We start from the raw sequence: 25,868 nt of genomic DNA, 5'->3' as shown, positions 1-25,868 counted from the left end.
CTGCTTGTGGATATGAGGAAAGTGAAACTGGGTGGAGGGACCTATAAATCTTCAAACACCGCATGCATTATCTCTAGAACCTCTCTAGCAGTCTCATAGATTCTTATTTTCCAAATATATTTAAATGCTATTCTAATTGAAAAAAATATATATAGTGCTTTACTTGGAACAGTATTGCTGAATGATTTAAGTGCTTACTAAATATTATTCTTAGGTCTGAGCTCTCAAACTCACCTTGTTGTGAAGCCTTGCTTCAACCACTTTGTAGCTTCGTGACCTTGGAGAGGTTACTTGATTTCTCTGAGATTCAATTTACTCTTCTACAAAATGAACTTATACTAATACTTAACAACAGAGTAACTGGTGGAGTTTTTAGTTCTTTTAGTGTTTTTAGAATGCCATTGAGCTTGTAGATTAGCATTTAGAATTGACATAAGTTAAGAGCTTACATCTTCAAATCTAAGAATACAGTGTGCTTTTCTATTCTTTCAAGTCTTCTATGTGAACCATGGTAGCATTTTTAGGTTTTCTGACAGAAATGTTACACTTCATTTTAGTGCATAAAAGTATTTTTTGTTTGCTATCGTATAAGGAGTCTCTTCCTCCACTGTATCTTTTATTTGGTTTATAAAAGGATAATTTTTTTCATGAAATACTACTGTGCGATATGGACTGGGGCAGGGATTAGAGAAAGAACAGCAATTGATTCCATTTTGAGGGAGGATGGAATTCATTAGGCTTCTCTCAATCTACTTACTCAAATTTAAAACTTTATGTCTGGGAATATTACAGAAAAGCATCCAGCAAAACATTAACATACTAGAACCTCTGCAGCGTAATTTGGTTTTCTCTCCTTGAATAGCACTGAAAAATGACCTTATTACCCCATGGTATGGAACCCAAAAACAGCAGTGAAGGCTTCGACAGAATTTGTACAAATCTGAAAATCCCAGGGCATATGCCTGATGCTTTATTCACAAAAGGACATAGTGACAGCTTAAATCTACAAGTAACTATTAGGTTATATGGCTTCTAAAACGTCACTATTACATAATTTATAGCATTTTGTATACTGAGTTTCTGTGCCAGGAAATACACAATTGTTAACTATTTTACATGACGTCTATTTATTTTTAATTATCCAGTTTCATTGATTCTGAAATTTGTTTAGTAAGACCTTTGAAAGCTAAACAATGGTAAATGAATGAATGAATGAATGAATGAATGAATGGTAAAAGTTCTCTGAAGCATTTACTCCAGTTCACGTAACAAAATCAAGAGTTCCAATTCAATTTAGGACATAGTTTCCATTAAGAGCAAAATGTCTGTCCTCTCCTGTGTTTAGACCACACTGGCTGCCCCTGAAAACTGCCCCTTTTGTACCTCTCCTTTGTGGTTTTTCACAGCTGCCCTCACCTGAACTTCGGATTCCAACTGAGCCCTGAATTTCAATTTGTGACCCTCTGAGCACTCAAGTCCTTCCTGTTAGTATATTACTTCGAATGTAAGTTGTCATATTGCTCCATAAAAACCATGCAGTCATTATTGCTATTGCTCTGGTAGGTGGGGCTCTTTCCATCAGTCTTTTCTGTTCCTTCTCTTCTCTTCACAGTCCTTGGCACAAAAGTGCTCAATGGACACTCTTGGCTGACCACCAGTCCTATTCACCTATAGAAACCAAATATTACACTACTATGGGATCCTTGGCATTTGAAAAAAACATTGTAACATTGTAATGTGTGTGACCCAGATATTGTTTAGTGTCTAGCAGTAGAGTAATGAAAGCAAATTGCAAATATAAAATTCATTTTAAAAAAAGTCCATCCTCTACTGGGGTGTTTGGGGGTGGAAGAGTGGTCACGAACAACCAATAAGTTGAAATTTATGTCATATCTTAAATAATTTACATGTTCAGCAGAGAAAACAAACATTGCAAATCAATTATTTGGCTTTTTAGTTCAGTGGTGGAAACTAGGCATTTACTTGGCTAAAGAAAAAAACAACTCAGGGTGTGCCTGGGTAGCTCAGACAGTTAAGTGTCTGCCTTCTGCTCAAGTCATGATCGAGGGTCCTGGGATGGAGCCCCACATCACTGGGCTCCCTGCTCAACAGAGAGCCTGCTTCTCCCTCTCCCTCTGCCTCTTCCCTCTGTTCATGCTTTCTCTCATGCACACTCTCTCTCAAATAAATAAATCTTTAAAAAAAAAAAAGAAAAAAACTCAGATGAAGCAGAAATAGCATAAACCAATTAATACAAAATAAGTCAAAACAACAGCAGAGTTTTAAGATATAATATGCATGAATTTCATTACACAAGCTATTATAGTTAAAATACCACTAAATGTACTCAAAATGATATGTAAAAATAAAAATAGCTGAACAAAGGGTGGTCAAACCTCAAAACAAGTGCTATAACCACCACCCAAAAATGCAAAATAGAGGAAGTTGTCTTCTTCAGAGTTTAAGAGGGAAAAAATGCTCATTCTATCTAACTTTTATTCCACCAGGGAAAGTAGTCCCACAGAGGAAAAATCAGTTTCACGCCCTTCCTATGTGTTCAAAGAACAAATACAATTTGCCATTACTAACATTAAAAGAGGCAAGCAGTATTACATTAGCATCAAAAGCATTTTTATCAGTACTAGCATAGCTGGCTTTTAATTTGCACTCATAAACTAAGCAAACTAAGTCTGCAGTAGTTTGCCTATACACACACACCCTAAAAACCCCAGAAGGCTGTGAAGATTAAAATTTTACTCCCGGAGAATAACTGATTATCTTACCAATTTTCATTTGATTTCATTCTAAAGACATCAGTAAAAGTGCTACTAGAATCGTGACAATATGAATTCATGCAATAAAGTCCAAACAACAGAAATTCTCCCCCTACTTAACAAATCTCTAAATGCTTTAAGGAAAAAGAAAACGTATAATACATACTTTCAATGTCTTTCCAACCAGCTCTTCATAGATTCATACGTACTTCTTGCCCACAACCACAACTCATGAGATGAAAAAAATACAGATGAAAGCTTGACTTACTCCCCACCCACACTACAGGTAATGAAAAGAAATGCTGTCCGTAAGTCACCGTAAAATGAAAGGATTAAAACACAGGTCACACATGAGAAAGCAAGGAGGGAAAAATACAGAGGCCAACTATTAATCATGGTCACGTTAAGTGGCTTCATTAGAAAAAAAGCAGCTCAACAGGATTTTTTTTTTAATATTTTACTTATTTATTCATGAGACAGAGACAGAGAAAGAGAGAGAGAGAGAGAGAGAGAGAGAGAGAGGTAGGCAGAGACACAGGCCAAGGGAGAAGCTGGCTCCCTGCAAGAAGACCCATGTGGGACTCGATCCTGGATCCTGAGCCAAAGGCAGACGCTCAACCGCTGAGTCACCCAGGCGTCCCAACAGGATTTCTCTTTAAATAAAATATAACAATGCGGTGCTTATAACACCGGTGCTTAACAACAAAAGGGTGAGCAAAAAAAAAAAAAAAAAAAAGCATCAAATTTAGTCAACAGAGGAAAGCAAACATGAAAACATCGCATCAAACATGGTCAAATTTATTCGGCAACAGCTATAGGGAGACTTTTAAATGCCATTCTGCAATAATGGAAACAGTATTACTTAGGCAACAGAATGTATCTGTCAATGCAAAAACTATCAGAAACACTAGAAGTTGAAAAAATATCTATAGCATGTAGTCAAATGTGATAAAATTACATTGCTCATAACAACATTAAGTAAAAACACTAATAGGACACTTAATATAAATTATTCAAAAAATTTGTAAAGTATTTTATAGGATATAAGGAGAAAAAAAAATCAGTAGCAAAACAAGGACATATACTGCATTCATTTTGATTTTAACTATCTTGATATTTTAAAAGTTTAAAAATTCTAGCCCAAGCAGTACAATTATAGAAACAAGAGTTAACTATTGAAAGGGAAAAAGTATGTATGGAGACAGGTATTAACTGGACTTATAGTGTTGATCATTTCCCAGTATATGCAAAAACTGAATCATTATGCTGTACACCTGAAACTAATATAAAGTTATGGATGCCTGGGTGGCTCAGTCAGCTAAGCGTCTGCTTTCAGCTCAGGTCATGATCCTGGGGTCCCAGGATCAAGTCCTGTATCAGGCTCTCCCTGCTCCATGGGGAGCCTGCCTCTCACTCTGCCTCTGTCTAACTCTCTGTTTCTCATGAATGAATAAATAATATCTTTAAAAAAATAAATTAATATCTCAATTATACCTCAACAAAAGTTAAATAATAAATAGGAAGACACAAACAAAAAGGCAAGAAGAAAACATTTACAATACACATAGCTGCCAAAGGACTCGTGTTCCAAATGTAAGAAGCTTTGCAATTCAGTAACATAAGCAACCCAATTTTTTAAAAAGACAAAGGATTTGAACAAACAGATGGCCAATATACACCTAAAAAGATGTTCACTGTCATCAGTCAGAGTAAAGCAAATTAAAACCACAGTGAGATACTACTTCACATCCATTAAACTAGCTAAAATACCAAGTGCTGGTAAGTACCCAAAAGAACTGAAACTTCCATACACCTTTGGTTATAAAATGGTACAACTGGGACGCCTGGGTGGCTCAATAGTTGAGCATCTGCCTTCAGCTCAGGTCACATTTACAATATGACCTAATAATCCACAAGTTGGTTTATAATCCAAGAGAAATGAAAAATAAATCAACATGGTAGCATATATATGGATATTCAGTGTGGCTTTATTTTTTTTTAATAAAGATTTTATTTATTTGCTCATGAGAGACACAGAAAGACAGGCAGAGGGAGGAGAAGCAGGCTCCATGCAAGGAGTCCAATGTGGGGCTGGATCCCAGCAATCTAGGATCAGGCCTGAGCAAAAGGCAGGTGCTCAACCGCTGAGCCACCCAGGCATCCCTTCAGTTCGCCTTTATTCATAGTTCCTAAAAACTGGTAACAATCCAAATGTTCCATCAACAAGTAAACAGACAAATAAATTGCAGTGTATCATAGTATGGAACTCGAGCAAGCAACAAATAGGAACTAACTACCAAAACAAGCAATATCATGGATGAATCCCAAAACATCCCAGGCACAAAGGAGTACATACTGTATAATTCCATAACATAAAATCCAAAACAGGCAAAATTAATCTATAGTGATCAATACAGTGGGTACCTCTGGAGATTATTAATTGGGAAGGGACACAAGGGACTTTTTGGGGTGATGAAATATTCTCTATCTTGCTTGTGCTAATGGTCACATAATTTTGACATACAAATTGGTCAACACTCACCTAATCCACTGAATATGGTTGCATTTTATTGTACATGGTTACAACTAAAGAATGAGAAGGCAAGCAGGAATGCAATGGATGGGCATAATAGGAAGCTCTGACCTTTTTTTTTTTTTTTTTTTTTTTACAGACTTTTGTATTGCTCTGTATATGGTAAGGTTAAAAAAAATCTTATTTTTAATGAAATTTGCACTAATATTTCAACTCAAAACAATCACACATATATTATCACTGGAGCAAAGCAGAAATCAAGACATAGATCCCTTATGAAAGATATAACAGGGATCCCTGGGTGGCGCAGCGGTTTGGTGCCTGCCTTTGGCCCAGGGCGCGATCCTGGAGACCTGGGATCGAATCCCACGTCAGGCTCCCGGTGCATGGAGCCTGCTTCTCCCTCTGCCTGTGTGTGTCTCTGCCTCTCTCTCTCTCTGTGTGACTATCATAAATAAATAAAAATTTACAAAAAAAAAAAAAAAGAAAGAAAGATATAACAAAATAAGAAAATCTGATCAGAGAAAAAGACACATGTACCAGATTTTGAGAGAAATGTTTTTCTAAGCTTTAAGTGATAAAAGAAATCTTGATTTTACTCTATTCTGTGTTTACCACATAACAGGAAAACTAACTGAAGTAAAAGGCATACAGTAAAGGCATACATTTCCTATCAATTAGCAAATTTATTTATTTACAATTTTTTAAATATAAAATGACCACTGTAAAAAACTTATAGCAGTATACAGAAGAAAATAACTCAGTATTTGGGTCTCTTTCTTCCCATTGTTTTTTCTATTATTTTAAGGATGAAAATCAGGACAAGACATACCATGTAATATTTTTTCTTTGTGTAAATTATAGTATCAGCAACTTCCTGTTTCAACATATGGATTTTTAAAATCATTTTTCATAGGCTGCATTGATCTGCTTTACATCCACTAGAAGGATGAACAGTATTTTAACCATTGGCCTATTTAGGACAATTACAGCATGTCACTATTATAAATCTTGTCATAATAAATCTTTGTAAAATGATCTTTATGGTTCTTACTCATTTCCTTAGTAAAAATCCCTGGAGGTATGCTTATCAAGTCAAAGGATAAGGATAGGCTATTGATAAACTACAAACTATACTCAAGAAAGCTGTATCAATTGTATTCCCTTAAGAGTACATTCAGCAGCACTGAAGTTTGAAGTTCTTTTTCCCTATTTAGGATATAAGTGCAGTGAAGAAAATCCAGACACAGGAAAGAAAAACAACAAAACTAATTAAAATCATCCAGGAATGTTTACTCTTGAGTCCTTCCTTCTCTATGCATACATAATTAAACTTGTGTTGTATTGTATATGCTTTTATAATCTATTTTCCTCCCCTACTTACTGATACATTTCTTCCTTACCAAAGTGTCTAAAAATTAATTTTAGTAACGTGGGCCATTATTAAATCCATCTTTTATTACTGACCACATAAGCCATTTCTGAAATTTTAGCATAAGTCACATAATAAATATATAAATATATATATATATATATATTTATATATTTATATATATATAAATCTTTGTACCATATAGTAAATTCCCAGATCAGAGAAAAATCCTTGAAAAATAACTACTGGGTCAAAGTTTGTGAAACTGAAGGCTTAATTTAGCTTTTAGATTTATAATTTCAAGAGCAGTGTAAAAGAGTATCCGTATCCCCATACCTTTACCTATAATAGGTCACTTCTATTGACTTTTGTCAATTGATAACTTAAAATTCTTTTAAGAATTTTATTTTACTTAAATATTTCTTCTTTTATTTCTATCTTTTTTGCTACTCAATGAGAGATAAAACACAGTATTTTGTTTAATTGTTCATCCTACTGACATTTTTCTTTTAAGACATAAGAACTGTATTGTCAGCATGTTTTTAAAATATATTCAATTCTGATATACCTGTAATGTAACCTATGAAATTACCCATTTAGGTAAAAAAAAATTTTTTTAAGATTTTACTTATTCATGATAGACAGAGAGAGAGAGAAAAGAGAGAGAGAGGCAGACACAGGCAGAGGGAGAAGCAGGCTCCATGCCCAGAGCCCAATGCAGGACACTTAATCCTGGGACTCCAGGATCACGCCCTGGGCCAAAGGCAGGCACTGAACTGTTGAGCCACCCAGGGATCCCCAGGTAAAAAAATTTTTTAAAGCATTTATGTACATCTAGATTATTCTGCCTATTTCTGGCTGAGACTCCCATCAGACTTTGCCTTGTTTCTAAAATGTCTCCTTCATCCATAATCACATATGGATGTGACTGGATTTTATATATATTTGTGTGTGTGTGTGTATACATGTATGTGTGTATATGTGTGTGTGTGTGCGTATGTATGTATTTCCTTTCCACCCTCCAGGGAGGAAAAGAAAATATTGCTATCCTGCTCAGCTTTTGATGCTTCAGTTTGTACTCTAGATTCAATCTTCTACTTTCTCAAAGGTCCTTGCCATCACCATTCTCGTGTTTCCTATCATACTGGCTCTTCTTTGGCATTATAAACAAGAATTATTCTTTTAATTTTAAAACACATGCACCCCAGTTTTTACCTTCCTTCTTTCTCCTCCATCAGTAATTCTTTTAACCTCCCATTTATTGTAGTCTGGCTTCTATTCCTATCATTCCATTAATACTGCCCTTTCTGACCTATTCATTGCAATCTTAGAATTTTCACCCTTAGATTACTTAACCAATGTAAGACGTGACCCTGCTCAACACTCACAACATTTCTTGAAGCTCTCTCCTCTTGGTTTCTGCAATACCTAACACAGTTTTTGTCTCTAGTTCTCCAAGGCATTCACAATCATTCTCTTCCTTTTCTTCCTCCTGTCCTCTTTTCAATGGCAGCCTTCCAGAGCTCTATCTTGAGCCATGACCTCCTCCATATTGGTAAGCCTCATCTACACAAGCTACCTCAATTATTCATTACTTTATATTCCCAAATCTTTCTCTGCCCAGATCTCTTTACTACACTACTCCTCTGGTCATAAATAAGGATAATACATGCCTTCACATAGCTGCCCCTAAAGCACCTCACCTCAAACACAACAGGTATAGAGCTGAACTCGTTATGATATCAAGTTGGGGACGCCTGGGTGGCTTAGCAGTTAGACATGTGCCTTTGGCTCAGGGCATGATCCCCAGGGTCCAGGGATCAAGTCCTGCATCGGGCTCCCTGCGAGGAACCTGTGTCTCTGCCTCTCTCTCTTGTCTCTCATGAATAAATAAAATCTTTTTAAAAAAAAATCATGTTGAACAGCATAATAATAACTCACAATGGGCATCAAGAGGTACAAAAATATTAATCCATTGTTAAGTTAATAACCCAAAGTCAAGAGAAATTTTAAAAAACATAATAAAAACATTGAAGGAAAATATTAATTACAGCATTATTTCATATAATCCAAAAAAAAAAAAAAAAAAAACCTTAAAAGACTTTTCCTTCTGGAAAGATAGAGTACACATACTTTCTCCATTCCTCCTGCTATGCAAAAGTAAAACTTAATATTACACACAAAACAAATATAAGAAGACTCAAAGAGGAGGCAGTGCTAATGCTTTGGAAACCAAGGGAAAAAACTGTGGTGAGTCCCTTGTGTTTTGTTTTTTTTAACCTTGAAAATGCCAGAAATGGATCTGAAAAAGCCTCCAACCTGGAAATACCAATAGGAGCAAACAAAAAGAATTCCAACAAAAGCATGCTCTTTCTGACCAAGGGACTATAAAAAGGGCAATCCAGAAAGATGGAAAGCTTTTAGACAATAACCACCCTACTCCACTCAAACCACCACAAAAATAAATTAAAAAACAAAAAACACACACCATGTGGGGTGTCTGGATGGCTCAGTTGGTTGAGCATTAAGCTCTTGATTTCAGCTTAGATCATGATCTCAGGGTCATGAGATCAAGCACCACACTGAGCCCCATAATGAGCTCCATGCTGGGCATAGAGCCTGCTTAAGAGTCTTTCCCTCTCCCCATGCCCTCCCTGCCCTTCACGTGTGTGCACATTCTCTCTCACCCTCCAAAAGGAAAAAAGAAAAAGCCACTATGGTCACACTCATACCCCACCAGCAAAGGCCCAGTGGGGAGCCTAGAGTTCCACTCTCAAGGCTATAAACACCCCATTGGAATAGTGTCAGAAAAGGCCAACTACGGAGCCAGGGCTTTCATCCCTAATGGCCGGTTATAAACTCTCCCCTAACAGTGTCGAAGAAGATTTTGAGGGGAAGCCTGAATTTCCATCCTATCCAAGAGTAATATGGAGTGTCCCCCACCTCAGGCTTCAGTGGCAGCTCCATGGACATCTATCTCCACCTGGCAGCAATGAGGCAACACCTCCACCTTCCTTCTCCTGCCAGAGTAGTATGAAAAAAGTCAACTAAAATAAATGGCCTGAGTAAGATCCAAAGCCTCAGAACAAAGCATGAAAATGTACAAGGTTTCAATTAGAAAATCCAAAAACCAGAAAGATCTCAAACAGAAGGATAAAAATAATCAAAAGATACCAACATCAAAAGGACAGAGAAGTTACAATCATCTGAAGAAGACATTAAAGTGGTCTTGATAAAATATTTAAGCATGTTTGAAAGAAATGAAAAAAAGTCTCAGAAAAAAGGTCAAATCTCAGCGAATATGTTTTTAAAAACCAAATGGGGGGCAGCCCTGGTGGCGCAGCAGTTTAGTGCCACCTGCAGCTCAGGGTGTGATCCTGGAGACCTGGGATCAAGTCCCACATCAGGCTCCTTGCATGGAGCCTGCTTCTCCCTCTGCCTGTGTCTCTGCCTCTCTCTCTCTCTCTCTCTGTCTCTCATGAATAAATAAATAAAATATTAAAAAAAAAAACAAATGGGAAATTACGCTAGAAAATAGAATAAAATAAAAAATTTAGAAGTTGGTCTAAATAGCAAATGGAAGGAAAAAAGAGATATTCAATGGACTTAAAGAATAGAAACTGCCCAGTCTGAAAAACTGAGAAAAATAGAATGGAAAAAAAAAAATTAACAGGCCTCAAGACCCTGAGGGCCTATAATAAAAGATCTAAAATTCACATTATCAGAATACCAGAAGAGGACAGAAAGGGACTGAGAAAATACTTGAAGAAATAATAGCTGAAAACTTCCCAAATTTGGCAAGACAAAAACCTACAGTCAAGCAGCTGAGCAAACCCAAAAAAGGAAAAAACCCAAAGAAATCCACACCTAGATACATCATTACTAAACTTCTAAAACCTTAAGAAAAAGTCTTAAAAAGGCAGTAAGAGAAAAACATCATACCTATAGGTGAAAAAAAAAAACTATTAAAATTACTACAGATTTCTCATCAGAAACCATAGAGACCAGAAGTGACACAATCTTTCAGGTGCCGAAGAAAAAGAATTATCAACCCAGAATCCTATATCCAGAAAAAAAAATTGTTTCTGAAATGAAGATAAAGCAAATATAGAGACTCTGCCACGAGCAGACTTCCTCTAAAAGAATGGCAAAGAAGTTCTCTAAATAGGAAGGAAATAATAAAAGAAGCTTCAGGAAGGAAGGAAGGATGGACACAGCAAAAATATGGACGAGTATGACAGATTTTCCTGCTGTTTAATTTTCTAAAGTACACTTGACATTTGAAGCAAAATTATAATTGGTTCTATATGTATATAGAGGAAACACTGAAAATTATTCTAAGCAGGAGAGAGTAAGCAGGAGAGAGTAGAGAAACATAAAGTGAAGTACGGGTTTTTTTTTTTTTTAAGATTTTATTTATTTATGACAGAGAGAGGCAGAGACACAGGCAGAGGGAGAAGCAGGCTCCCTGCAGGGAGCCCGACGTGGGACTCAATCCCAGGGCTCCAGGATCAGACCCCGGGCCAAAGGCCACCGCTGGGCCACTGGGGCTGCCCAAAGTAAGGTTTTAATACTTCACTCAAACTGGTAAGATGACAATGCCGGTTGACTAGGATAGTAGGATGGAGATGGTAATAATACTTGTGGGATTTTAGGGGTTTTGTGGGTGTTCTGGGTACAATAAGCTAACACCCCATGGGTAGTACTATCATTTCCATTATAGTGATGATGAAATTAAAGTTCAGAGTTGAGAAATTACATTGACAGTAGCTAAGTAGTGAGTAAGAAACTGAATCTCATAGTTATCTGGCTCCAAATCCTGACACTTTTTCATTACATTATAAAAAGGGTTCCTGGGATTAAATCATCATTCAAAACTGTGGATAAAGGGGGAAAAAAAAATTTTTTTTTCACTAACCTCTAACTGAAATTCAGTATTTCCTTCAACTACTGTAGCAGTACCTATGGCGGTCAGCGACAGAAATCACAGACCTGTCTCATTTAACAATTACTGCAGATACAGCAGAATAGCATTTACACTCAACACAAGTCAAAAAAGAAGACTTCTGTTTTTAGTATTTTGATAACTGGATTTAAATGTAATTAAAACCTACATACTTTATATATTTAAAAAACTGTATTCTGATAAGTCCATAGGTTTCAACAGGTTGCCAAGAGTCATTTGTACAAAAAAAAAAAAAAAAAAAGATTAAGGAAGCCTTGCATGTAGAAAATTTTCCAAATTCTATCTCAAAAGTCTTAATGGACCACAGCTTCCACGTGCCACTGGAATGAGAAGAACAGCTCTGTTTTTGAGGAGGCACCAGAGAAAGAAAACTTGTAAAATTAAATTATGTCACAAGCAAAACACTTTTTCTTGTTCTCAAAAATCAATACCATAGGAGTCTAGTCCTTAGATGCTTTCGGAATTTAACAAAAACCACCAAGAAACCCCCAACACACACCATGAATTCATTTGTAGGTAATCTCCCAAAAAAGGAGATAATTCAAACCTCTGAACTCAGAAACAAGAACATTAATTCCACCTTCCCCAGCCTTCCACCTCTTACCCACCCCATCCCACCCACTTCCTCTTAAGCACACATTATAATCTATAAATCTAAAGGTGCCCTTAAATGACATGTTTTCAATCAATTTCTTTATGAGAATTAGCAACATCTCAGTATACATACTGAAAGATGTATACGTACTGAAGTATACATACTGAAAGATATACTTTCACACTGGAAAACAGAATTCCTTCTCTCACTCTCATCTCACCTCTCCAAAAAGCACAAGTATCCAAATAAAGGCAAAACTTTTTAGCATAACCACGAAGAGCATTTTTTCTTACCCCATGATCATCTACCAAACTTGGAAATAAAGTTCCTCTCATTCAACAAGGCCACCAAAAGGGTAACACATTTTTAAAATAATTCTTCCCCCCTCCCAAAATTATCAACTCTTCATGAAACATGTTCTCAGTCTAAAAGTTATCCATTTTATGTATGAGCCAAAACTGTCAAAAGTACAGCACAGAACACAGGTCTAGTATATGATACTCCAGATTTTCTTTTATACTTAGTCACACCTACCTAAAATCACATTATGTGAGCATTTATTTTGTAGATCTACAAATAGTATTAAGAATTTTGTGATGGGAAAAGTTAAAGTATCACTTCTTCATACAGGAAATTTAAGGCAAAATTAATCATCAGTTCCTGTAACCACCAACATGAAATCAGAGACAGTGCTTTGGAGAAATGTTCAAAAACAGTGTATGGTAATTTTAGAAGCAAATCACAACACACTAATACACACAAATCTACAGGAAACAGTTTTGTTCACAAATTCAAATGTGAACATTTTATTCTAATAAGAATTATACTCAACTTTTATTTGCTGTTTGAATAGTCAGGGAAAAAAAATAGTTTCCCATCTTGAAGGAAAACCCCTGAAGAACACACTTGTGTCTTGTCAACCAAGTCATGATACCTTGAACATCAAATGAAAAGCTAAGTTTCCATTTGACTACATAATTTAAGTCAATTCAGAGCACATTACTGTTCGTCATTAACTATAACTCAGAAAATGTTTTTTATGAAGAAAAAATATTAAGGATATGTATACCTACCTCCCAACTTAGAAAATAAGATATTAGCAACTCGAGACCTTTATATGTTCCTCAACAATCATATGCCCCCCTCTTCCCCGACCCTACCCAAGGGGTAATCAATACAGAACCTAAATCTGCTGTTTGTCAGTTTTCTAAACTGTACTTACAGAAAGGATGCATTACAAATCTTTGTCCCCACAGTAGCTTTCAACAATGCCTTCATCCAGTTGTAGTAGAAACTCATCAAGTGTGCTTCTGATGAAACCTCATTTACTCTCTCTCCCCCTCTCCCCAATTCAGTGTTCCCCCTAGAATCATACTTGTAACAAGTAAGAGAATTTCATCCATTAAATGAGAATTATCACTCCTTTCAGTTCCCCTCCAGTAGGTGTTGGCATTCTTGTTCCAATTTAATATTCAGTCTATAGTAAGAAGACTGATGTATTTTAGGCGTTGGGAAAACCATTCCCAGCTTCGCTGCTTACTTGCTAAAAGACCTTGGGCAAATCACTTCTTCCCAATCTCTATCTCCTCTTCTCTAGGATGGAAATAACAATGACCATGATCACCACCTTGTCGTCATAAAGGGTTGTTGCTGGTATTAAAAGGAAATCATGTACATAAAAGTTCTCTGAAAACTAAAGTATTACACAAATGCAAAAGATCATAACAGTGAGTTCTTAGTATTATAAAAACTCTTAGGAATTATTCTAAAAAGCTAAAATGTGGCTAAGCAATTTTTTACAATTCATTAAATAACGTAATGCTTTTACTACAGAACTTTAAAAGTATTAACAATGCTGAAATAACACAACTCTTTGACTATTTAAAATGAAATTAACTTCTACAACTAACTTGTTCCAAATTCCACAATGAATCAAGATTCTCACTTCCTTAGAAATTATAATAATTAGAAACTCTATAAACCCTCCAAAAGAAGTTACACATAAATCATGTGTTTAAAGTAATAAACACTATTGGACCAAACGGGTTTTTTTTCTTCTCTTATTTTTTTTTTCTTCTTCTCTTATTTTTTAAGCAATTTAGAAAACTCCATGGAATGACAGGATTTATTTATTGAATGCTGTGGGAATTAGTTCACTACTCACCAAAAGAGAATACCACACTCGGTCTTCCACCTTGGGAAGAGGCATTATCAATGCAGGTGCAAAGAATATCATGGCCCCCATCAAAGTAAGCCAAAGTAAGCCAAAGCAATGAGACATTTAGATATTGTATATTGTATAGAAAGAAGTATGAAGACAACTTCTTAAAAACCTTAGGGAAAAAAGGGCAAACAAGATAAAACAATCTAATTAATTTTTTAAAAATTCATAAAGTCATGTGTCAAAGGACTGGAGAATCTCAAAGGACCCTAGATATAATCTTTTTTTTTTTAAGATTTTATTTATTTATTCATGAGAGACACAGACACAGAGAGAGAGGCAGAGACACAGGGAGAGGGAGAAGCAGGCTCCATGCAGGGAGCCCGACATGGACTTGATCCCGGGTCTCCAGGACCACACCCTGAGCTGAAGACGGCGCTAAACCGCTGAGCCACCCGGCTACCTGATAAAATCTATTTTGGAACCTCCATTTCACAGATGAAGAAACCAAGGCCAACAAGATATAGATCCATTCACTGAATAAGGAAAATATAGTATAACTGGGGGCTTCTGCCCCTAAATAAAATGTGACTATAAATCAAGCATTCTTTGAGGGTATTAAAAAAAAAAATCCCTGTCACAAAATGCAAACTGGAGACAGCAAGTACAAGATGGAAGACAAAGAAGCAAGCTAGGAAATGAAGAAAAGACAAGAGTGGGACATTTAGAGATATAACCTCAAAGGTTCAAAAGTAACAAGTTATTAACCTGGCCTTGGTATCTATCTCTATCCACAAGATATTTATTAATCACAAAGGGAACAGTCTAACAGTGGCTAACTAAGTGGTCAGATTCCACACCAGCATTGGGAAAAACAGACATGTGCCTCCCTAATATGAGGTACTGGAGGAAGACTTCTCCTTTGTGATATTTCTGTCAAAACTACACAATTTGATTCTTAAAAGAAAACATCAGACAACACAAACTGTGGAATATTTTACAAATAACTTTAAGACTAAAAAGACATGAAAAATAAGTGCAATGTGCAATCCTGGATTGGATCCTAGACCAAAAAAAATGTTTCTTTTGTTATATGGACATTATTGGATCAACTAAGTTTAAATAATGTATGTTAGATAACAGTATTACAATTTCCTGGTTTTAGTAACTGTACTAAGGTTATATTAATGCCTCACGATCTTCTTTGTTCTTCAGGAAAAACACTAATGGGTCATTACTTCCATAACTTTCAGAACATTCACAAAAAAAAAAAAATGCATAGGATACTATGGGAGGGGCACCTATTCCAATCTGGATATTCCCTAGGGAAAGGCCTAGAGATGAACCTTGAGTCACATCTAGAAATATGACTAAGAATTAGTCAGATACAAGGGCATACTTGGTAAAGGATAGAGGTTCAGAAGAGTCATGGATCTGTACTTCACACAGATTATGACTAAGTGTGATCAGACTGTGATTCTTCAGACATAATACTGTGTAAGAGCAGGAATTTCAAATAGGTATGCACAGGTGTCTGGGAGTTGCCAGGTCTGGAGAGAGCAGTAGCTGAGGCAGCATGTGCAGGAGTAATGGGACATCGGTCACAAGGAGGCAGGGGAGCAAAAAGGGAGGCAAGGCAATACTTTAAACAAAACTTCACTCACTATTCAATCCTAGCTCTAATTTCAACTAAATGGAAAATGCTTCACAAACCTTTTTTTTTTTAACACTGAGGAAAAAAAAAAAAACACTCAAAGATTTCATTATTAAGGCAATTTAGCTCATTACATGAAAGGTATTTTACTCAGGCAAGGTAGTATAGTGTAGCCCTTAGCACCTATGGGTGCTTTATCAGAAAAGAGATTCAAGTCATCTCAGCCATTATTATGGGATCCTGAGCAACATATTTAACCTCTGAACCTCAGTTTCCATAGCTATAAAAAAGAAATGATAAGCTGTAAAGATTAAATGAGGCAATGCTGGTAAAGCTTTTAGCATGACATCTAACACAAAGAATATGTTCAACATACATTTGACATTATTGATTCAAAATGTTCTGCATAGGTCCCTGTTCCTTATTTAAAAATTAAAAAAAAAAAAAAAAAGAGAGAAAGAAAGAAAACTTGAAACCATTACTATTATAATTCAGTTACCATTTAAGATAGTAAAATGAACTGAAGTCCAACCACTTTATCAAAAACACAAACCAGGGGCACCTGGCTGCCTCAGTCGGAAGAGCATGCAACTCTTGATCTCAGGGTTGTAAATTTGAGCCCCACATTAATGTAGAGACTATGTAAAACTATGACCTTTTAAAAAAACAAAAAACCACAAACTAAAGTCTACCTTTATAAGTACTATATAAGCTTTATAAACTATATTGTGCTTTTCATCTTACAATTCTGTTGAAACTTATTAATACAAACTCAAGGTTAAAATAAGGAATTAGAAGATGCCAGTTTCACTATCCAAATACCAATTATTATTATCCAAATTGCTGAGATTATTTAAATTTGGTGCCTTTTTCAATGTTAACTCTTTAACTTGTACAAATATTTCACAACTGCAACTTTAACAACAAAAAATTATAAATATGACAAAGATTAAATCTATTATTCATAATCCATTTTAGCACCATCCTAAATAAATAGCTATGGATAGGCATAAAAGTGAAGAAGTCATTAAAGTAATTAGTAGGATCCATTTTAAGCAATAAAGTATAGAATATTACAAGGGGTTCCATTTAAAAAAAAAAAAAAGGAATGTGGGGTATTTTGTGACAGGCCAGTAAGACAGCTGGAACAAAGCTGTTGGAGCAACAGCTGTGCACCATGCACTGTTCATCTAAAACCACAAACTAAAGTAACCCATGTCAGACAACTTCATTTGACTAATCAGCTCAGCCAATGGCTCCTTCCTGAAACTGCTAGAGAAATCTAAGTAAATACAGAATTTGCAATTAAGGAAGGAAAAAAATAAACAAAATATCAATGTCTTTAAATGTAAAGTTAAAAACTGAGAATCACAACCTAACATTATAACAAAATTTTCCATACTATTTTGACACTTGCTAATTACAGAACCTATCAACTTTGTAATGGGAAGAAAATAATCCCAAGACTCAACGTTTGATGAAGTTTGAATTACTGCTATGCCATCTCACCAATTCCTACTCCATTCTTAACTTTCAACTAAATGAAAAGTGTTTGATCATATAACACTGCAGTGATTATAAGAAATTATTAAGTAACTTGATAATTAAAAAGTAGCTAATTCAAACCAAGTTTTGGCAAGGAAATTCCATGCCAATATATGAAAATAATAAATTCATGTAGTACTCAAGCTACTAAAACCATTCATTTAAACATCTGCAAGTCATTAAATTATCACAGACCTAGTCCAATGTTTTATATTTTATCTCCATTTTTTAAATTCCAAAAACCTATGAACTCTTCTCCAAATTTAAATTCACTTTTTCTCAGTCTGAGTAAGATACACATCTGTGTATGCTTGCACACATGCACACAAATGTCAGGAGAATTTCTCTACATTATTGACACACTTTAATTTCAGAGACTAAAGGGACAAAAAAAATCACAAATTTCATAGTCATGTATCTTCTCCACAAGATTTCTAAAATGTTGTATCTATCACAAAACTTCCTTTGCATTTTGACTCAACTACTTGCTTACTATTCTTTTCCTTTCAGCTAACAAATTGCTGACTGTTGTAATCTCAACCACATGTCATCATTTAACCAAAAACAAGGTATTAAAAGAAAACCCACCAGGAAATAAGACAAAAGTAATAAATCTTTAAGACTTCACTCTCAGGCTGTTTTACATTTCCTGAGTCAGAATTTCCACAAAGAAATTAAAATAGGACTATCTTCTCCAAAGACTATTTTCATTAACACTAAATGCTATTATTAACTTCTAAAATTCAAGATTCAATTCAAATATGCACACGCTACATATAAATAATCTTTTAATTACAGAGAAATTCTGAAATCCAAAATGAAAAACAGTTCAGTTCTTTGTCCTCTTCAGTGACTAGAGGCTATGGAACATAAAAGATACAACTCATCTTTCTTAAGACCCTCATTTTTCCCCCAACTACTTACTATATCCTGTTCAAGATCTAATACTAACAATTAATAAATATTAATTATTTTGCTATATAATTACTTCTATGTAACAAACGTATCCCTGGTCTATGACTCTTAAAATATAAAACATAAAATGTAGAGGGTACTTGATGAGATGAGCACTGGGTATTATACTGTATGTTGGCAAATTGAATTTAAATTAAAAAATGTAAAAATATAAAATGTATAAACAAATACAACTAAGGGGCAGACATTCAGGCAAAATATGCCAAATCTATAAAATCCTCTACTAAAATACTTTTAGTTTAAACATTCTAGTGTTTACAGGGTTGAAAATAATGATGCCAAAGTGAATCAGACACAGAATGGTTATCTTGTCCAAAGCCAGTCATATAGTGACTAAACCAAGATCTAAATAAATGTCTTGACTTACAAGGATTCTCTGCACTACCTCAAGCTGTCTTTTCTCAGATAAGCTGCACGAATTGTTCCAGGTCTAGAAAATCTTTTTAAAAAACAAAAACATGGCAGCTGTGGTGTTTGATTTCATAGATTACATAGGACTATGACAAAAGCAACCACAAGGAATAAGTTTCACAGAAACCACCTCTACTTTTAAAATAGTATCTACATTTATATTCTCAATGCAAGAGAAATAAAGCAATAAAAACAAATTTAAGCCTACGTAAATAAAAATTTAAAACAAAATATAAAAAGGATAAAAACAAATTTATCTAGATTACTTGACAAATACATAACCAAATACATAATCATACCAAATTACACAATAAATGTAAATGGCCTGAATTCCCTACTAAAAGACAAAGATTCTCAGATTTGATCACATTAAGTACTCCTTACAAAAGCTTACCAGAAAATGACCAAAGAAGAAATGTGAAATATAAATGAAGTAAATGCATACAGAAATGGCAATATAATATCATGGAATCAAAATCAAGGTTAAACTCCACACAGGATACTACTGAATTTTTTTTAAAGATTTTATCCATTCATCTGCCAGAGAGAGAGAGAGAGAGAGAAACTACAAGCAGGGGGAGCAGCAGGCAGAGAGAGAAAGAGAAGCAGGCTTCCCGCTCAGCAGGGAGCCAGATGCCAGATGCAGGGCCCTGGGGTCATGGTCCTGACCCAAGGCAGAGGGTTAACTGAGTCACCCTGGCACCCCAATACTACTGAATTCTAATAGATACAAAGATTCAATCCTAACATTCAATAAACCAAAGGACATAGCATCAAAATAATCAAACTAAGAAATACAAGGAAAAAAATAAAACGCAGTCTTCATGGGATATTTAATAAATGTATTTCAGTTTCACAGATTTAATAGATAAAAGGGAGGATATAGAAGATTTGAATAATATAATGAACAAATTCCATTTTAGTAGATTTAAATAAAACTTTGCACCTTATAAGCTACAAGTGAATACTCCTTCTTCTCTCATGTTCTTGGAATATTTACAAAAATTAATGATACATTTGGCCATTAAAAATCCTGAATATTCCAAATCAGAGAATTTACAGGTCATGTTCTTTGATGACAGCCCAAAGCTAGAAATCCACAAAAGGATCCACTTGATCCTTTCCCAAATATGTATCTTAAAAATTAAGGAGATATCCAAAATGCAATTAAAATTATCTAAGAATTGGGCAGCCCGGGTGGCTCAGCAGTTTAGCGCCGCCTTCAGCCCAGGGCCTGATCCTGGAGACCTGGGATCGAGTCCCGCGTTGGGCTCCCTGCATGGAGCCTTCTTCTTTCTCCCTCTCCCTCTGCCTGTGTCTCTGCCTCTCGCTCTGTGTGTGTCTCTCATGAATAAATAAAATCTTTAAAAAAAAATTAAGAATAAAAAGTACAAGATTTCATACCAAAGAAAATAATGCAAAAATCAGTGCTATAATTCCTTTCTACAAATCATTAAGGATACTGTAAATACTCTGGAAAACCACACACAAAAATTCTTTAAAATACCATTAAAAATATACATTATAACATATAAATTACCTAAGTACTATTGTGAAAAATAGATGGCAATTAATCTCATTTTTTAAAAAAGCACAATACTGAAAGTTGCTAGAGGGGAGGGAGATGGAGAGATGGGATAACTGGGTGATGGAGATTAAGGAGGGCACGTGATATAATGTGCACTGTATTATGTAAGACTGATGAATCACTGATCACTATCTCTGAAACTAATCATACATTATATGTTAATTGAATTTGAATTCTAAAATTTAAGAAGCACAACAAAAAAAAAGTTTATGTGTGAAATCATAGACATCTATACACAATATAAAATAAGCATATTTCAGATTACAGACACACACACAAACACACACATACTGAAGAAAGGACTTCTTTTGCTTCTAAGCCATTCCAATTTCTATACTTACAGCAAGAAAACCTTTGTCTTCATCTTCATTTTACAGCATGTGTGTGCATGCGCGCGCACACACACACGCTCTCACTGCCTTCCCAGCTTCGTCAGTGGCTCTTGAAGGGTAAATAAATTTAAAAACTATCCCTTTTAATCATTTCTAATTCTCCAAAATTATACCCCTCAGCCAAAACTTCAAAATTGACTGAATGCCTTAGTGGGTTTAATAGAATTTCACATTTGTTGAAATCTTGCTGACACTCCAAAAATTATAGCTCCCTAGTATCAAACTGCCCTTCAACATCAAAAAAGATTGGGACTCAAAGTGCCCCCAAGATGGGCACCTGGACGGCTCAGTCAGTTAAGCACCTGCCTCCAGCTCAGGTCATGATCCCAGTCTCCTGGGATCGAGTCCCAAATCGGTCTCCTGCTCTCTATAGGGAGCCTGCTTCTCCCTCTCTCAATGTCCCTGCTAGTGCTCTCTTATTCTGTCAAATAAAAAAAAATTTTAAATCCAAATTGCCCCATGGTTATTCTAAAAGATGGTCAGTTCTTTACCTCCAACACTAGGAACAGCTAAAATCAACATTTTTAAAACATTCAATACCAGGGCGCCTGGGTGGCTCAGTGGTTGGGTGTCTGCCTTTGGCTCAGGTCGTGATCCCGGGGCCCTGAGATCCAGTCCTGATCAGGCTCCCCCGTAGGGAGCCTGCTTCTCCCTCTGCCTAATGTCTCTGCTTCTCTGTGTCTCTCATGAATAAATACAATGTTTAAATCTTAAAAAAACAAAACTATCCTACCACATAAGAAGAAACTCCTCCCCTCGAAAGAGTTGTTTCCTTAAACAGTAGCAAACTTTAGAAAATAGCCTTGTGGCATTAAGGAAAAACAAGAGAACATTATCACTGGTTAATATCAGACTAAGATATCAAGGGCATTAAATCTGTTTGAGACAGTAATTAGATTTCACATACAGAAAACTTCATCAGTGATACAGAAGGGAAATTTGACAAATTTTCTAGATGGAGACTATCTTTTTGCTTATCCTTTTGCTATTAACACAATCTGGTATGATTTCAGAGAATCAATGCATAAATAATAAGTATTTCATAAATGACAGAGAAAATTAATACAAAAATGGAGAAGAAAACCTTCCCAGATCGGAGAGGGTTTCAATTTCCCAGGGAAAAAGTTCTACATATACCCTGATAAATGTTTCCATTTCCAATGACAAGAGAAGGCTACAAGCACGCAAGTAAAAAATAAGTTATTCCTGCAGAATGGAAACTTGAGGCTAGCTAGCCAAATAAGATATACCTCCATTGTTTTAATACAAAAATGTTGGAGCCCAATAATTTTACATCCAGCCAAATTTATCATGAAAAAGTAAATATTATCTTAGGTATCTTTTCAGTAAAAAGCACTTGAAAGAATTCTCTAAGTCATAATTCAAAATAAAAACTAACTTGATAAAGACTACTTGTAAGCACTGAAACCAGTTAGAATGATACAAATGGTGAATAAAAGCAATAACCCTTCATAAGAAAGGGATTAATACATTATTTACTATTATAATAGCAAATAAAATGCAACAGACAAAAAAACAATCTTTTAAAAACACTGCAATACACATTTTTGGTTGCCTTATGGACACTAAATTTATGAAAGAGATGGGAGAAACAGCAAACGAAACTGCTAAATTCCCTATTTCCCATAACTGGGAATAAAACACTATTATTCTGATGTTCTAATTAAAATATGTTTAAGATTATGAATAATTTTTTTAAAGATTTATTTAAAAGAGAGTGAGCAAGGGTGCACACAAGCCAGGAAGGAGGCAGAAGAGGGAGCAGCCGACTCCCCCCTAAGCAGGGAGCCCGACATGGGGCTCATTCCCAGAACCCTGGGATCATGACCGGAGCCGAAGACAGACACTTAACCAACTGAGCCACCTAGGCGCCCCTATGATAATTTTTTAAAGATTTTATTTATGTGTGTGAGAGAGAGAGAGAGAGAGAGAGAAAGAGAGCATGAGCAGGGACAGACAGAAAGAGAAAAGCAGACTCTCCACCGAGCAGGGAGCCCCACGCTTAACCAACTAAGTGAGCCAGCCAGGTGCCCTAAGATTATGAATAATTTTAAGGTACATCTAAGTTGTAAAAAGAGAGAGAGGAAGAGAGAAAATCTACCACTCAAATCTACCACTGAACACAGAAAAATATATATATATATTATATATATATCTCAAAATACAAGATTAGTGCAAAAGGAGGTCATTATGCTAAAGATCATGGCCAAAATCAGTAGTGACTTAAATTTTTCAACTTTTCCCTTGAAAGAAACGTGGCTAGAAAATACGTGGCAGAAATTTTCTCAAACAGAAACAGAGTTGGTCCCCTTTTTGCCTCAACTTGGTTTCTTTAAGCTTAATTTCACTCAGTGCCTAGCTAGATTGATTAAGAAAACCAGATTTTGTTGACATAACTGAGTAAAACAAACTGCTTATTATCATTATCAAAAGCAGTATCAGAAGCATTAGTTTTGATCACTTGGTCAAGGTGCTATCAGCCAGGTTTCCCCGCAGTGGTTACTATTTTCCCCTCGATAATAGTATCTCATGGGCAGATACTTCAAGACTATGTTAATATCCAGCTACCCTCAAATCCACTAGTTTTAACAACTATTTATGATTCTGACTCAAATCAATTGTTCTGACTGTCAAATAGTGATTTCCTAATTCCACCACTTCCTCTAAGTTTATTAGTTAGAATTCTACCTTAAGGAAGAACTTCCCTCCCTTCTTCATTTATTTATTTATCCTTATGGATTCATAGATTCCTACTTTATGAATAGTAATCAAATACTATAATTATTTGGTCATACTGTCCCAGAGTTAGCCAACGGGAGTCCTTCTGCGTTGGTTGTGTCTCTCTGACACATCACCATCATTTAGTCTTTTGAGCACTTCCTTACTTTCACGTGCTACACGATGCTCCAAGCTCATCTTCTAGATTTCCCTGCCCTAGCCCTGGGATCAGTCATTTCTCTGAGGTTCCTATTAATAAAGAATGGTATTTAGAAACCAAGATCCAAGGGATGCCAGTGTGGCTCAGTGGTTGAGCTTCTGGTTCAGGTCGTGATTCATGGTTCAAGTCATGATTCCCAGGTCCTGGGATAGAGTCCCACATAAGACTCCCCACAGGGAACCTGCTTCTCCCTCTGCCTTTGTCTCTGCCTCTCTCTGTGTGTCTCTCATGAATAAAAAAAATCTTAAAAAAAAAAGAAAGAAAGAAAGAAAAAGAAATCAAGATCTGGCACTAGTTTTTTTCATTGCTTATGGGGGAGTCAATGTTTCTATGCACTCTTAGAGCTGGAAAAAAGATGCACAGATGTGTATATATGTATTCACATGCATCAATTTCTGCATCTATAATTTTTAAACCACGAATTTATGCCAATATCCTCAACTCCAATCAAGCATCAGAGTTGATGCTAATTTTCCCCCTTTCCACGGTGAGAACAAACAGTGAGAAAGTTGGCTCCCATTTTCCACAATATATTTACTTATCTGCTTAATTCTAGTATAGAAAATCATTTCAGAATTGAAAATCCATGCCTCTGTGACACACACAAATACACACACACACACAAAGCTTATTCACTGGAGTTCAACGTTTGTTTCAAGTTCTTTTTGTCTCTATCCTGAGGACATAGTCCAAACATCCAGTTCAAAAGTTAGTTTTTTCTTTCCCCCCTTCAGTGTGGTTATGTTCCTCATTTGAAATAAGGTTTAGTTCATTTATTTGTGTTCCACCTTAGGGTGTTTTTTTCTTCATCACTTGATTGGTACTGGTATCTGCTGTTTATGGACTGAGTATGTGAAACATTAAACATGGTTCAAAAGTCAGAAAGTATCCTCAGAAAGGTCACCAACCCCATTCCCTCTACTCCTTCCCCCTCATTCCTACCCACTCCCTATGGCTAACCAATAATCGCATTAATCTCTAATTTATCCAGTCAGAGCTGAAAATACATGCATATTTTCTTATTTCCCCTTCCTTCTTACACAAAAGGTAGTATAGTGCACATTATAGATACTTTTGCACTCTTTTTCATTAACAATTTATCCTAGAAAGCACTTCACATCAATTCATAGAGATCTTTATTTTTTAAAAGGTACATAATGCTCCACTGGGTAGATGTATCATATTTTATTCAATCCCTCTCCTCTTCTGTAAATTGTTTCTAATTTTTTTTAATTACAAACATTGCTATGGCCTTGTTCCTGTGATTTTCATACTGTTGGAAGTATACTTGCAGGATAAATTCCTAGATTTGGGATTACTGAGTGAAAAGATAAACACACCACTCAAATCTACATCTATTTTATGTCTCCTGATATAGTACACTAAGAACAACTCATTATTTCTGTTATTCCTGCCCCCAAAATGCATAACCTGAATTTAACCATAAGGAAACAAACTCAAATTGAGGGAAATCTACAAATAACTTACATTCTTCAAAAAATGTCAATGTCCTACTAAAACATAAAGACTAAAGAACTACTCCAAAATAAAGAAGACATGGAAATGGAATGCAGGGCATAACCTGAGATTTTTCTCTTCCTATAAAGCACATTATTGGGACACCAGCAAAATCTGAAAAAAAGCTCTGTATATATTAGTAATATATCAATGTTAATTTCTGTCTCTGGTTATAGACTATGTTTATGTAAGAAAATGCTCTTGTGTTTAGGAAATATACACAGAGGGACTTAAAAATAAGGGGTCATTGTCTTCAACTTACACTCAAATGATTTAAAAAAAAAAACAGCATAGATAAGGGAAGGGATAAAACAAACATGGTAAAATGTTAGCATTTGGAAAATGTGAGTAAAGTTTTTTTAAAAAGCACATTGGATGTTACTTTGATATTTATAGCTATACTTGCAGTACTGAACATGTACTTA

General features: G+C 35.5%; 1 protein-coding gene across 4 annotated transcripts in view; it reads right to left on the bottom strand.

The window, feature by feature from the left end:
• Nucleotides 1-25,868, bottom strand: part of RRAS2 (RAS related 2) — an 81,026-nt gene that overhangs the window by 42,912 nt on the left and 12,246 nt on the right. The window contains exon 1 of one of the 4 annotated variants that reach the window (XM_072793989.1): nucleotides 9,623-9,667. The exons of the other annotated variants lie outside the window; for them this stretch is intronic. Coding sequence (XP_072650090.1) covers nucleotides 9,623-9,652 — 30 coding nt within the window. The 5' untranslated portion in view covers nucleotides 9,653-9,667. Of the gene's footprint in view, nucleotides 1-9,622; nucleotides 9,668-25,868 lie in introns of those variants that run through there. 4 annotated transcript variants of the gene reach the window in all.

The sequence above is a fragment of the Canis lupus genome, chromosome 23 (assembly GCF_048164855.1).
Source record: "Canis lupus baileyi chromosome 23, mCanLup2.hap1, whole genome shotgun sequence".
In the NCBI taxonomy this organism is placed as follows: domain Eukaryota; kingdom Metazoa; phylum Chordata; class Mammalia; order Carnivora; family Canidae; genus Canis; species Canis lupus.
Note: the sequence above shows the minus strand (reverse complement) of the source record. Positions and strands in the feature narration are given on the sequence as shown.